Source organism: Rhinichthys klamathensis, unplaced genomic scaffold (genome assembly GCF_029890125.1).
Source record: "Rhinichthys klamathensis goyatoka isolate OS25496 unplaced genomic scaffold, OSU_Roscu_1.1 h1tg000167l_1, whole genome shotgun sequence".
Classification (NCBI taxonomy): Eukaryota; Metazoa; Chordata; class Actinopteri; order Cypriniformes; family Leuciscidae; genus Rhinichthys; species Rhinichthys klamathensis.
The window spans coordinates 1,341,793-1,358,160 of record NW_026606698.1 but is presented as its reverse complement, the minus strand read 5'-3'; the positions used below and the strand labels follow the sequence as shown (position 1 = coordinate 1,358,160).

At 38.0% G+C, this 16,368-nt stretch overlaps 1 protein-coding gene across 3 annotated transcripts in view; it reads left to right on the top strand.

The window, feature by feature from the left end:
* The window catches only part of crb2b (crumbs cell polarity complex component 2b), a 36,036-nt gene extending 29,599 nt beyond the window's left edge, over positions 1-6,437 (top strand). For 2 of the 3 annotated variants that reach the window (XM_056259401.1, XM_056259403.1), the window contains 4 exons: positions 1,461-2,334; positions 4,537-4,641; positions 4,953-5,079; positions 6,183-6,437. In XM_056259401.1, the coding sequence (XP_056115376.1) occupies positions 1,461-2,334; positions 4,537-4,641; positions 4,953-5,079; positions 6,183-6,404 (1,328 nt within the window). In that variant the 3' untranslated portion in view covers positions 6,405-6,437. Of the gene's footprint in view, positions 1-1,460; positions 2,335-4,523; positions 4,642-4,952; positions 5,080-6,182 lie in introns of those variants that run through there. The other variant, XR_008807819.1, reaches the window with a different exon arrangement.
* Positions 6,438-16,368: the final 9,931 nt, after the last annotated feature.

Genomic DNA, 16,368 nt, shown 5'->3' with positions numbered 1-16,368 from the left:
TATTGAATTTTCATAGTTTATTATAATTTATAAGTTATATTTTTCTGTCATTTTTTTGTTATAATAATAATAGTAATAATAATAATAATAATAAAAACAACATTAACAGGTCAAATTGAAATATATGACAAAATAATAATTTACTGGCTATCATGTAATATTTAAACTTTTAGTGTAAAATACACATTTTAATATTAAGTTAATTTTTATTGAATAGTCAGTTTTTTTAATTTACAACTGTAATATTTTCTCTCATTTTTTATAATTAGAGTTAAAACTAATAATAATAATAATAAAACATTAAAAGTTCAAATGAAATTTTTTGGCAGTCATGTAGAATTTTAACTTGTAGTGTAAAATATATTTTTTTATATTATCACATACATTTTTTATTGAATAGTCATAGTTTATTGTAATATACAACAGTGATATATATCTGTCATTTTTTATAATTAGAGTTATAACTAGTAATAATAAAAATGGTAACAGTCTAAGTTGCAATATGACAAAATAATCACAATTACATTTTTTGGCAGTCATGTAGCCCTATATAAAAAATAATTTAAAGGATTAGTTCACCTCAAAATGAAAATTTCCTGATAATTTACTCACCCCAATGCCATCCAAGATGTTCATGTCTTTCTTTCTTCAGTGGAAAAGAAATTAAATTTTTTGAGGAAAACATTTCAGGATTTTTCTCCACACAATGGACTTCAACAGGAACCAACATGTTGAAGTCCAAATTGAAAACGTCATGCACCACGTCATCTGTCTAAGTTATTTGTCTGTGTACTCCGGTTAAAAAAGGCAGGGAAGGGCGAAAAATTCCATCTCATTTTCTCCCGTTTTCTCCTCCAACTTCAAAATCGTCTGACATCTTTGTTTTAATTTATTATTATTATTAAAAAAAAATAAAAATCGTGACGTTTACAACGTGATGACGTAATCCCTGGCGCGTCGCAGACCAGCACAAGACGAACAATTGTGTTTAAAAAGCATATACATTTTTTTTAAATGGCCGATCGATGCGCTAGATAAGACCCTATTCCTCAGCTGGGATCGTGCAGAGCCGTTTGAAGCACTTCAAAGCCCTTTGAAACTGCATTGATTTGGACTTCAACATGTTGGTTGCAATTGAAGTGATTGTGATAAATCCTGAAATGTTTTCCTCAAAAAACTTAATTTCTTTTCCACTGAAGAAAGAAAGACATGAACATCTTGGATGGCATTGGGGTGAGTAAATTATCAGGAAATTTGAACTAATCCTTTAAAAATATAAACAATTAAAATAAAACACTAGCTAAAAAAAGATCTGTTTACTTGCGCACCATGACCAACATCAGAGAACCATGATGACCATGCAAATGTGTTGTTCAGTGATTGACATTTCCAGTGTACGTCAAGTAAATGACAGAAAACGTTAGTGAATCCCTGTGTTAACACACTCCTCCTCACTCCAGGTTTAGCCAACGCCACGTTCGAGAGCAATGCTCTGAAGTTCAGTGCCAACGGCTCCCTGTTGTTCCCGGTGATGCGGATCTCCATGGATCTGCGGACGCGTGAGGAGAACGGGACACTGTTGCGCGCCTCGGACCGGCTGGAGTTCTTCTGCGTGGGGCTTCTGAACTCCTCGCTGATCGTGAAGTTTCGTGAGGGGAACAGTCTGGATGTGCACGCTTTCACCAGCGACATCCCTGTTTCGGACGGAGAGTGGCATCAGGTGTTGCTCTACACGTCCATCTCGAGGAACTCGGCGTCCCGTTGGACCCTGGTCGTGGATGGTCGGATGTCGGGATCCAGTCTGGCGGCGTCTGGCAGCTCGGACTTCTTCAACTTCTCCACCGTGTGGCTGGCGGAGAACTACACCGGCTGTTTGGGGGAGGTGCGGATCGGTGGGGTTTATTTACCGTTTTCCGGACGCCTGGAGGACGAGGCGCCGCAAACGTCCCAGTTCATCCGAGTCGGCGGGACGGCAGAGCCTCAGCTGGGATGCTCCGGCTCCAACGTGTGTGTTCCCGAGCCTTGCCTGAACAACGGCTCCTGCACGGATCTCTTCAATCTCTTCGCCTGCACGTGTGTCCCGGGATGGACGGGCGAACGCTGCCAGGAGAACGTGGACGAGTGTGTCCAACTGCCCTGTGTTGTCGGCGTGTGCCGGGATCTGCCCGGGGACTATGTGTGCGAGTGTCCTGATGGATACGCTGGGAAGAACTGCCAGGAGGAGGTGGACGGGTGCCAGGAGGAGCATCGCTGTGAGAACGGAGGCTCGTGTGTGTATACAGTCGCGGGACACACCTGCGTCTGTCCACCTGCTCACACAGGCCCGTCCTGCCAGTGAGTGATATCTGCAGATTATGGGGCCAGGGGCCGGTTGCAGAAACGTAGCCATTATGTTAACACAGTTTCGTAAGTTCTAGCATGACCCAGTAGCAGTTAGTCTGGGGCAGTCAATCTTCCTTTTCGGAATCAAATTAGGCCAATCTATGTTTCTTTTATGTAACTGATTTAAAAAAAACTAACACTTTCTCTTCTATTTATATAATAAATAAATAAAATTGTACATGTACTGCGTTAGACTAAACTGGGAAGGGTCACAGCACTTGCATATTGTTGTCCTACTGTTAGTTTAACTGCTTCTATTGTTCTCATTTGTAAGTCGCTTTGGCTAAATGAATAAATGTAAATGTAAAAAGCTATGAACAGTCTTAAATAAAATAAACTGAAGTCTAACTTGTAAGACTAGTCTTAGAGGTTTATGCAACCGGCCCCTGATCTTTGAATGCTTACTTGTTTAGCTTGACACTTGGCTGATGCTTATATATATATATTGAGAGAAGACTCTTCTGCTCACCAAGGCTGCATTTATTTGATAGAAAGATACAGTTCAAACAGTAATATTGTGAAATGTCTATCTATAAATTACAGGAACGTCTGTCTGTCTGTTAATCGAGTATCTCTCGAACCGTTAGTCCGATGGATTTCAAACTTGACGGGTGTCTTGCTGCGGGCACGAGTAAGTGCAGTGCCGAGTTTGACATTGTTTGGATTAGAAATGCAAAAGATATCGTTAAATATATCTGTAAAAGAAGCACACATTGAAGTTGTGGTTTAAAAATAAACATTCTGTCAGCTAAACATTAAGTCAGCTACACTGTTTACTTCTGAAGTAAAAAAGTAGCGATTCTTTTTGAAAAAGTAGCGATTCTTTTTGAAAAAGTAGCGATTCTTTTTGAAAAAAGTGGCGATTCTTTTTGAAAAAAAGCATCGATTCTTTTTTAAAAAGTAGCGATTCATTTTTTTTAAAGTAGTGATTCTTTTTGAAAAAGTATCGATTCACTTTTGAAAAAGTAGCGATTCATTTTAAAAAAAGTAGCAATTCTTTTAAAAAAAGTATCGATTCATTTTTGAAAGTATTGATTCATTTTGAAAAAAGTAGCGATTCATTTTGAAAAAAGTAGCGATTCTTTTTGAAAAATGTAGCCATTCATTTTGAAAAAAGTATTGATTCACTTTCGAAAAAGTAGCGATTCACTTTAAAAAAAAAAGTAGCCATTCATTTTGAAAAAAGTATTGATTCACTTTCGAAAAAGTAGCGATTCACTTTAAAAAAAAAGTAGCGATTCATTTTTGAAAAAGTAGCGATTCACTTTTGAAAAAGTAGCGATTCATTTTTGAAAAAGTAGTGATTAATTTTTGAAAAAGTATCGATTCACTTTTGAAAAAGTAGCGATTCATTTTTGAAAAAGAATTGATTAATTTATGAAAAAGTAGCGATTCACTTGCGAAAAAGTAGCGATTCTTTTTTGAAAAAGTATTGATTCACTAAAGTCTCCTCCAGCACATCCCAAACACTCTCAGTGAGTTCAAGCTCTGGACTCAGGAGCCGATTCATCTGTGGAAATGATTCTTCATGCTCCTCAAAATCTGAGCCTGATGAATCTTGACATTATCATCATGGAATATATGACCATGATGTGTCTTCATACATGGGCGTTTAAGAAATGAAATGATACACACTCCATTAATTAGGCTTACAGTAGAAGAACCAAAATATAAACAATAATCACTGCAATAATGATCCGAACATAGACTCTTAAGCTTTTGCCTATTTAAATCTGAACAGCGACTTGAATAATAACCCTGTTAGCGAGGTTTGAAGAGTCAAACGCATTACTTTATTATTAACACTGCTGGAGAAACTTCAAGTTTGCTTTGAATATGGATCAATTAGTTCCCAGATAAGGCACAAATCTTCAAAGAAAAGGAGCCTGGTCTGATTGAGTTTCAAAAATGAAAACTCTGTCAGTAATGACTCTCCCTCATGTTGTTCAACCCCGTAAGACTTTCGTTCATCTTCGGATGGATTGATTAAATCTGAGAGCTGGATCACTCCTCCATAGGCTTCCAGCTCTTAGATTTAATAAAAAATATCTTAATTTGTGTTTATCCCTTTAATATCTATAAAGCCTTGTTGTATTTTCACATTATGTCATTATTTATTTTATTGGTCATTGATAATTCAGTGTGTGTCCTCAGATGGCGTCAGTGTGATGTGGATTCAGACTGTGAGAATGGTGGAGTTTGCACTGAGGGATTCTGGGGAAGGAACTGTACCTGCAGACCTGGCTTCAGTGGAGAGAGGTGAGATCATCTGAGACGACACACACACACACACACACACACACACACACACACACACACACACACACACACACACACGCGCACACACACCTGCAGACCCGGCTTCAGTGGAGAGAGGTGAGATCATCTGAGACGACACACACACACACACACACACACATACGCACACACACACCTGCAGACCCGGCTTCAGTGGAGGGAGGTGAGATACTCTGAGACGACACACACACACACACACACTGAGAGATTCTTGGCACAAAAAAGCGGAAATGTGCAAACTATAGTTAGACTGAGGACGTTTTGTTTTCCAGATGTGAAGTGGATGTAGATGAATGTGAGTCGGACCCGTGTCTGAACGGAGGCACGTGTGTGAACAGAGCCAATCACTACCTCTGTGAGTGTGTGTCGGACGTCAGCGGAGAGAACTGTGAGAACACGGTGAGATCTGGCTTCTCGTTCGCTCAGCTGGATAATGCTCGGCCCTTGTGTTTCATCCATCTATAGGGCCCTACCAAATCTGTTTGTCATTTTCCCCAAATTCTGTTTTTTTTTTAATTCTGTTTTTTTCTGTTTACATTTTTCTGGATTAGTTTTTTTTCTCGTTAATATAACCATGCCTAATTAATTTAAATCATGGAACTTATACAATTTAACAACAATTTATTAAAAGTTGATCAAAAATTACTCTTTTAGGGCTCTATGATATCCGTTTTATTTTTCCCCAAAATTCATTAGATTTTTTTCCTCAAAGACCATTTTTCGGTTCAGTTAGCTTATATCTGGATTTCATTTTAATAGTTAAATTAAATGTCTAATGAATTTAACACTTTTTTTTTTCTAAAGGTTTAACAGAAATTAAATTTTTAGGGCCATTTTTTTAGCAAATAATTTTTTCCCCCTTCAAAATAATAAAACAATTTTTGTATTCGTTTGTTTTCAATTTTTTTTAATTTTCAAAATTTTTATTTAACCATCGAAAATTCCAAATTCCAAATTTTAGCAATCAAAAAGCATGTCTAATTAAATGAAATCATTGTACTTATACAATTTAACAGCAATTTATTAAAAGTTTAACAAAAATAAAAAAATTAGGGCCCTATGAAATCAGTTTTATTTAGTTTCAAAAAAAGTTTTCAATTTTTGGTATTGCATTTTAATGGTTCAATTAAATTTTAGTAACGTATGCCGTTTAACAGCACTTTAATAAAAGTTTAACAAACATTTATTTTGATTTATTTAATTTTCAAATTCCATGTTTTCTATTTTAGTTTTTCTTGATTCCATTTTATTGGAGTAATTACTCTTTAAGTTAAAAATGTTAAAAAAAAAATCAAACAGCATATCTAATTAATTGAATTCATAAAAGTTTCACAATTTAATATCATATAAAAAATATTTACAATAATAGGGCCCTAAGAAATGCTTTATTTTCTCAGAAATTAGTTTTTACGTTAAATTCTATTTTTGTGTGTGGATTCCGCGATTTGCTCCACATGTCCTGCATTGAGTGAATCCCAGATGTCCTCCGTGTGCTCCTGTAGAAGCAGCTGCAGAAGGAGCGCGTGCCGTGGCTGCTGGTGGCCGTCCCGCTGGCGTGTCTCGCTGTCCTGCTGGGAACACTGGGATTGGTTTGCCTGGTTCTCACCACCCGGAAGAAGCGGCAGTCCGAGGGAACGTACAGCCCCAGTCAACAGGAGGTCGCAGGAGCACGGCTAGAGATGGGCAGCGTGCTGAAAGTGCCTCCAGAAGAACGACTCATCTGACACACATCTAACCCTGAGAGAGGCAGAGCCAGCAGGTGTGGCTTATGTGTCGAGGCACGTCGAGCAAAGCTTCGTGTGCTTTCAGTGGAAGAGTGGAGAAAAACCTGGACGATTCTCCACCAAAAAGAAAGCAGGACTACTGTACTTCAGCTCGGGACATTTAGATCTACAGCCAATGTGCACGAGTTTTCCACTACAAATACCCAACTTGAGAGTTGCAGTTACTTGAGAAGCAAAACTTTCTTCGGAAAAACTTATCAAAATTAGGTTATTTAATGCTTAAATCAAGAAAAAAAATCTGTCAGTGAGATAAGAACAATAATCTTGTTTCAGGGTTTGGACGCTCATGAAAAATCTGGCAAAGCTTTAAAATTGCATTTTCCAGGCCTAAGTTTTGGAAAAACAAACAAATCCAGAAAGTTGTATTTTACACTAATTTTAGGTCATGAATATTTGCCTCAAAAGTCATGGAAAAGACTGTAAAAATGTAAAAAAAAAAAAATCTTGTTTTAAGCACAAACTCAATACATTTTGATGATTTTCTTCAGAAAGCAAGACTTAAAATCATTTAGCTTCTCAAGTTAATGTACTGTATCTTGATTTAAAAAAAAATCAAACATTTTTGTATCAACTGAGAAATATAAACTGCGACCACTTTCCATATATAGAATCATTGTTTCATTCATAGTTTTCAGACTGAAAACAGGCCTGTCAATCATCTGTCAAGCCACTAAAACTTAGATTATCTCTCTACAGAAGAAAAACAAAGACGTGAACAAACTGCGAGTTTAGGGCACTTGCGATCCATATACTGCACCTTCCTCACTAAACACAGCGGGACGATCTAAAACACTTAACTGGACAAGTGCTTAACGCGTCCTAATGTCATAAGACTGCGGTTTTAAAAGATCAAAGTCAATATACACGTTATTGATGATGCATTAAATTGCACATCACGCATTTCTATGGGAATATGCTTAACATGCAAGTTAGCGCATTGTGTTAATATTCTGGGTTTATCTGTTTGTCTGTACATTGTATGTTTTATTAATAAGGTATACTGGGCGTTAATGATTAAGTCATTTCAACTTAAATTACATTAAACCGACATAAAAAAAAAATGGGTCCCACTTTATATTAAGTGGCTTTAAGTACTATGTACTTACATTGAAATGAATAATTTGATACAATGGACTTATTGTGTACATACACGTTTTTACATTGTACTTATATTTTAAAAATACCTGCATGTAATTACAGCTGTAATTAATTTATGTAATTACACTGTTGACCCCTCCTTTACACCTTAAGCCAGCCTTAAACCGACCCGCACCACACACACCTTACCCGTATCTTTTTTTTTTTTTTTTTTTTTTGTGTGACATTTTTCATATTGCGATCATACAATTAACATATCAGAGTAGACACAATATATTTCTTTTTTTTACCCCTTTTTACCTCTTATTTCCATTCCTCTCCTGTACACCCCAGTGAAAAAAAATAAATAAAAATTAACAGAAGGAAATGTATACGTATACATTCACACATACATATCCACGCACATATACACATACATACATACATACATACGTACTCAGACGTATATCATCTATACACCCATATATTCATACATAAACATGCATACACCCGCGTACATACATACATCTCCATATATCTCCATGTCCCGTATCACACCTCAATAGCGTTTTACAAAACATGAACATTGTACTTATTTTTCGATGCAAGTACATAGTACTTAAAGCCACTTAATATAAAGTGGGACCAAAAAATGAGTTGAATCTTATAAAAAAAAGTTGCAAATTGCTTAAATTATTTAAATGAGTTAAAGCAATGTAAAAACATATGTTGTCATAACTTATTGATCATATAATTTTTTACAGTGATGCATCTGTTGGCTTATACACTCACCGGCCACTTTATTAGGTACACCTGTCCAACTGCTCGTTAACACTTAATTTCTAAGCAGCCAATCACATGGCGGCAACTCAGTGCATTTAGGCATGTAGACATGGTCAAGACAATCTCCTGCAGTTCAAACCGAGCATCAGAATGGGGAAGAAAGTTGATTTGAGTGACTTTGAACGTGGCATGATTGTTGGTGCCAGAAGGGCTGGTCTGAGTATTTCAGAAACTGCTAATCTACTGGGATTTTCACGCACAACCATCTCTAGGGTTTACAGAGAATGGTCCGAAAAAGAAAAAACATCCAGTGAGCGGCAGTTCTGTGGGCGGAAATGCCTTGTTGATGCCAGAGGTCAGAGGAGAATGGCCAGACTGGTTCGAGCTGATAGAAGGGCAACAGTGACTGAAATAACCACTCGTTACAACCGAGGTATGCAGCAAAGCATTTGTGAAGCCACAACACGCACAACCTTGAGGCGGATGGGCTACAACAGCAGAAGACTCCACCGGGTACCACTCATCTCCACTACAAATAGGAAAAAGAGGCTACAATTTGCAAGAGCTCACCAAAATTGAACAGTTGAAGACTGGAAAAATGTTGCCTGGTCTGATGAGTCTCGATGTCTGTTGAGACATTCAGATGTTAGAGTCAGAATTTGGCGTAAACAGAATGAGAACATGGAACCATCATGCCTTGTTACCACTGTGCAGGCTGGTGGTGGTGGTGTAATGGTGTGGGGGATGTTTTCCTGGCACACTTTAGGCCCCTTAGTGCCAATTGGGCATCGTTTAAATGCCACGGCCTACCTGAGCATTGTTTCTGACCATGTCCATCCCTTTATGGCCACCATGTACCCATCCTCTGATGGCTACTTCCACCATGTCACAAAGCTCTAATCATTTCAAATTGGTTTCTTGAACATGACAATGAGTTCACTGTACTAAAATGGCCTCCACAGTCACCAGATCTCAACCCAATAGAGCATCTTTGGGATGTGGTGGAACGGGAGATTCGCATCATGGATGTGCAGCCGACAAATCTGCGGCAACTGTGTGATGCCATCATGTCAATATGGACCAAACTCCCTGAGGAATGCTTCCAGCACCTTGTTGAATCTATGCCACGAAGAATTGAGGCAGTTCTGAAGGCAAAAGGGGGTCCAACCCGTTACTAGCATGGGGTACCTAATAAAGTGGCCGGTGAGTGTATATATAGAATGCATCATCAGTATCAATCAAGATCTTTTAATATCACTGTCTTAGTACATTAGTACAAACCTGGTAAAAAAATAACATTACATGAAAACTATGAATAATACGGCAATAATTCCAACGACAGAGTTTTGGGCTTTCAGAGACCGCAACGAAGGCTCTTGACTCTCTCCAAGAGGACGATATAAGTGTGTGTTTGCGCTGTGTTTTCATGCGAGATGTTTTCCTTATGTTTCAGTGAGAATGATGGTTTGACGAGAACTACAGTTCCGTTATTCAGCGGTATCGTGTTTCACAGCGTCAGGGTTTGTGGATAAAGGTGTAAACACACTGTTATTGTACCTAAATGTGGCCATCTTTAATATTTTTCTTCCTCATGTATAATGAAAAGCATCTATTTATGATAACATGACATCATTGAAAATGAGACACAAACACTAAAGCTAAAATGCTATATTTTATTAATGATTGTAAAGAAGAGAAAGATATTTTAAACAAAGTCCATAGCAGTTTGCATGTCAAAAAGACCTTTTAAATAGAGGCATGTTTTGGAATGTGTCTTATGTAATATAACGATTGGTTGAAGCATACACTGTGTGCCTTGCTAATATACCCAAAAAATCAAGAATTTTGTTTTCAGAATCCACTTTTTTTCTCTTCATTTCCTTTAGCAAGGTTTTTATAAAATGTGTTTTGTGACAAATGTTGTGCTACACTGGACTGGTTTTAGAGAAGAAGGTTCACAGAAGGGGTTCTGAATAAACACGGTCAGTATTTTGGATAAAGTCCACATGATGTGTTTCCACTGGATTGACAGATACAGTATTCGGTTTCTCTGCTGTTATTACTGTGAGATCATGTGATGACTGTCTTTGTATATTTTTATATTATGTCTTGTCATTTACCGTTTCTTGATGTACATTTTTAAATCTATGATGAAAGCATCATTTTGTATTTCTGTATGTGACATTACTGAATGTTTGAGTGGCTGAAAAACACATCATCAAATTAAAATGTATTTTATGTCATATGAAGCATCCATCTGCAAACACAGCTGAGCTCATTACCTTTGAATTTTTTGCTATATTAAATTTGTTCATTTTTCAGTCAAACTGTGATTTTGATTTTTAATATATGTATGGAGGGAATAAGTTACATGTAACTGAGCAATATGGTTCTATTAATTAATGTTGGTTAATTGGCAGAAGAGCAATACAAGTATTTATCAACCTTTGTTCATGTTAGTTAATAGAAATACAGCTGTTCATTGCTAGTTCATGTCAGCTCAAGTCCATTAAATATTATCAGATACAACTTTTGATTTGAATTATGTATTAAATGTTGAATTTCACCAACTATCTCCAACTATTTCCAGAGAGAAACTCTTTGACAAAGAAAACATCTGACACCCCTCAACTCATTATTGGCCATTTCACAAAAGACGTGCTTTCATTTTATATCATAAACCATGAAGACAATATATGCTAAAATGATGTTTGAAGTCATTAAAAAAAGTGATTCTTAAGGCCCGTTCACACCAAGACCGATAACGATAACTACGGACGAAATCGTTCAGTTTATTCTAAGAAGTTTATTATGGCTTTCATTGTTTTTTATCTTTCATCAGCTGGAAAAAAAATCATTCTGAAAGTGTTCCCGGCGATATTGTTTCTCTGTGCCGTTATGGTTATAACTGTGGTTTGGACTCTGCTATTCTTATATAGTTATAGTATACATATTTACCTTTATCGCTAAAGTTATCGTCCTTGGTGTGAACGGGCCTATTATGAGATAGCTCACCCAAAAATGAACATTCTGTCATCATTTACGTACCCTTATGTTGTTCCAAACCTGTATGAGTTTCTTCTGTTGGACACAAAAGAAGATATTTTGAAGAATGTTCGTAACCAGTTGACGGTAGCCATTGACTTCCATAGTATTTTTCCCCTTCTTGCATCACATTACTCATATTACATTACTCACTTACATCACATTACTCACACACACATACACTCACCTAAAGGATTATTAGGAACACCATACTAATACTGTGTTTGACCCCCTTTCGCCTTCAGAACTGCCTTAATTCTACGTGGCATTGATTCAACAAGGTGCTGAAAGCATTCTTTAGAAATGTTGGCCCATATTGATAGGATAGCATTTTGCAGTTGATGGAGATTTGTGGGATGCACATCCAGGGCACGAAGCTCCCGTTCCACCACATCCCAAAGATGCTCTATTGGGTTGAGATCTGGTGACTGTGGGGGCCATTTTAGTACAGCACATTTTAGTAGACAACTCATTGTCATGTTCAAGAAACCAATTTGAAATGATTCGAGCTTTGTGACATGGTGCATTATCCTGCTGGAAGTAGCCATCAGAGGATGGGTACATGGTGGCCATAAAGGGATGGACATGGTCAGAAACAATGCTCAGGTAGGCCGTGGCATTTAAACGATGCCCAACTGGCACTAAGGGGCCTAAAGTGTGCCAAGAAAACATCCCCCACACCATTACACCACCACCACCAGCCTGCACAGTGGTAACAAGGCATGATGGATCCATGTTCTCATTCTGTTTACGCCAAATTCTGACTCTACCATCTGAATGTCTCAACAGAAATCGAGACTCATCAGACCAGGCAACATTTTTCCAGTCTTCAACTGTCCAATTTTGGTGAACTCTTGCAAATTGTAGCCTCTTTTTCCTATTTGTAGTGGAGATGAGTGGTACCCGGTGGGGTCTTCTGCTGTTGTAGCCCATCCGCGTCAAGGTTGTGCGTGTTGTGGCTTCACAAATGCTTTGCTGCATACCTCGGTTGTAACGAGTGGTTATTTCAGTCAAAGTTGCTCTTCTATCAGCTTGAATCAGTCGGCCCATTCTCCTCTGACCTCTAGCATCAACAAGGCATTTTCGCCCACAGGACTGCCGCATACTGAATGTTTTTCCCTTTTCACACCATTCTTTGTAAACCCTAGAAATAATTGTGCGTGAAAATCCCAGTAACTGAGCAGATTGTGAAATACTCAGACCGGCCCGTCTGGCACCAACAACCATGCCACGCTCAAAATTGCTTAAATTACCTTTCTTTCCCATTCTGACATTCAGTTTGGAGTTCAGGAGATTGTCTTGACCAGGACCACACCCCTAAATGCATTGAAGCAACTGCCATGTGATTGGTTGATTAGATAATTGCATTAATGAGAAATTGAACAGGTGTTCCTAATAATCCTTTAGGTGAGTGTATATTACACTACTCACATCACATTACTCACTGATATTACACTACTCACATCACATTACTCACTTAAATTACACTACTCACTCACATCACATTACTCACTTAAATTACACTACTCACTCACATCACATTACTCACTTAAATTACACTACTCACTTACATCACATTACTCACTTATATTACACTACTCACATCACATTACTCACTTATATTACACTACTCACATCACACTACTCATCACATTACTCACTTATATTACACTACTCACATCACATTACTCACTTATATTACACTACTCACTTACATCATATTACTCACTTATATTACACTACTCACATCACATTACTCACTTATATTACACTACTCACTTACATCACACTACTCATCACATTACTCACTTATATTACACTACTCACATCACATTACTCACTTATATTACACTACTCACATCACACTACTCATCATATTACTCACTTATATTACACTACTCACATCACATTACTCACTTATATTACACTACTCACTTACATCACACTACTCATCATATTACTCACTTATATTACACTACTCACATCACACTCACTTATATTACACTACTCACTTACATCACACTACTCATCACATTACTCACTTATATTACACTACTCACTTACATCACATTACTCACTTATATTGCACTACTCACTTACATCACATTACTCACTTATATTGCACTACTCACATCACATGTCTCACTTATATTACACTACTCACATGACATAACTCACATCACACTACTCATCACATTACTCACTTATATTACACTACTCACTGCAGTAGTATTCCAACTGTGTGGCAATGTTGACCATCCCGAAAGCCTTTTGTTGTTGTTTAAATAAAAAATTGTTAACAAAATTAAAAACGTTACATATGATGACGAAAACAGAACCCATAGAGATTGCATTGCAGTGCAGTTTGTATTTTACTTTTTATGGAAGTCTAGGGCTGCGTCCGAAATCACATGCTTCCCTACTCTATAGTACGGTAATAGAAAAACAGTATCTGACAAATGAAGTATGTATTTCTTTTCATTTTGGGGTGAAATACGAACAGGTCAACAGGTTTCGTGAGATTTAACTATATGAGATGTTTGCAAATCTTTCCCTATATAATGCCTGTTCTCTCACTCTTTGCGGATGCGCGGCACACTTTTCCCTGAGAGAGAGAGAGAGAGAGAGAGAGAGAGAGAGAGAGAGAGATGGGGGCTTGATATGACAGGCCTGACAGGCTCATGGATGAGGGTGGAGGGGTTTCAGCTGGTAAGTATCATGTCAGATATGATGGCTCTCGCTCTGTCTCTAATGAGGGAGATCACCGTCTCCCACACCGTGTCAGGAAGAACCGACAAATCATCTGCGCGTCACGCCGGGGCCCGGAGATGATGTGTTGACAAATGCAGAGAGTTCACTCTTTTAATTGACACTAAGAGAGGGAAACGCTCCCGCTGCCGAGAGACAAGCGTGGAAAACAATGCAAGGGAGCTAAGAGGAGGGATCTGGAGGGAGAGAGAAGTGTCGGATGTGCATTGTTGGCACGGGATGTCATTCTCGGTGTTTGCGTTCAGACACCCTGCCATGATTAGAGGTGCGTTTCTCTGGGGCTGTCAGCGGTGAAACAGCGCTCGCCATTGATTCTGAGGGGAATACGCGGATGATTGAGGGATTTTATAAACATACAGGCATTGGTCGTTCATTTGCGAATGTGTTTGAGGTAAACTGAGAGATGTCGTTGTGATGACACACGTGGAGCTTGGAAATCCTTCAGAAGAACCGTATTCCCAGACAGGCTTGTGGAAGATAAGAGCGATCCTATAGATGTGCATTTTTTCCCCCTTCAGGCACAGCACTTTTTACAATAAAATTCTAGCAGCTTAAACAGCATGATATTTTATACAGTTGCAGATGTTGGAAGTAGTGTGACCATGTGGTTATTGATCTGTTGCAGGACAGCAGACGAGGGACACGAGGAGGAGAGACACATTTATGCCTACTAGATATTAATATTGTTTTACATTAGCTAGGAAGCCTATGTGCAGTGACAATATGCTTTATTAATTGTGACCGACTCTGACTGGCACCAATTTGCCCAGGTTGATACAATGTAACTGACCCACTAATTCAGTCTATTAAATATAGCCTAATGGAACTGAATATAACAGATTAGTATATAATTCAATTTGTTAGGCCCTACTAAAATAAATGTCTTAAGTGACTAATGTTCCTTTTTAGGCCATACAAACACTAGATGCCTTTTACTGGATTCAGTGCATCTTGAACTTATTATTATTATTATTATTTTTTTGTCAGATCTGGCAGCTTTGAGCAGGACGTTCTTATGTGTCTAGTTAAGTCCTGATGTAGGCCACTCTATTTTTCACTTTCTAGCACTGTACCTTTTTCACCAGCAGAGAGCAGAATAAACACATGCGATCACTGGCCTGTGTGTCTCATGCCTTTAAGTTACTCAGTGGGGGGAAAAAGCTGTGAAGTTACTCTTAAATCATGCTATTTGGGTGTGTACCTTTGTAATGCCACTGTAAAGTAGTGAAATAAAGACATGCTGACCATCTTATCTGATACCATGGTGTAACCTCAGTAGTCTAAGGGAGAAAAAACACAATAGATTTGAAATATTCTCCGAAAAATGTATAAAACAAAAAACAATGACAGTAGTAACAATAGAAGATAAATGTAACTTTGCCTGAAATGTAAAAAATCCGACCTTTACAACATTTAATAGCTTCACATTTAAGCTGAATTGCTAACCTTTCATTTTCCTCATTACCAGGTAAAAATACCTCCGTCAATAATAATAGAAATATTCCTGAGTTTCCATCTCACTAACATGAAGCTGGACGCCGAAGCCGCGGCCTCACCTCGCCAACCCCTTTCCCGCCTATTCACAGATTTCCGTCGTTCTCGAGCCTCATTTTGCCCACATAAGGAGATACCTCTCGTCTTATTTGAATACATACATAGGACACGATTTCAGTCTAAGGGTTTCGGGTCAGTCCAGCATATAATTGTATATCTTATTATTATTCTGCTCCCCGGATGCTAAATTGGCTCAGTGTGAACGTGGCGAATGAAGCAGTTCTGCTGTGACTGTGCTTGACATGAGCTAACCTTAAACATCTCCTGTCATTGCTGTGGTCTTAAGCTCCACACACAAAGAATGCCTCTTTAAACACTGAAACCTGATGTGAAACTGTGAATGGCAATAGAAGTATTGTTATTTCCGGTTATTCCTCCAATAAACTCAGTCTTGTACCTTTGTCTTTTTGTCTGATTGTCAAATTATTTTTTGCTTCAAATAAAAGGTTGTAATGCTTTGATTCACCTTGGCATAGTCCATGGCAACTCTTAACAAAAACCTTTTTGAAAAGTATTCCAGAACCTATAGGCAGCTGAATAAGTGAATGGTCACCCTTGCTATGTCTATATTGAGACTTTTTATCCAATCCTACCTCATATCATGTTTGCAAACAGATTAATTAATTGGTGAGTTTCCGTACATGAGATAAATCGATGCATCGTTGAAGAAATCAAC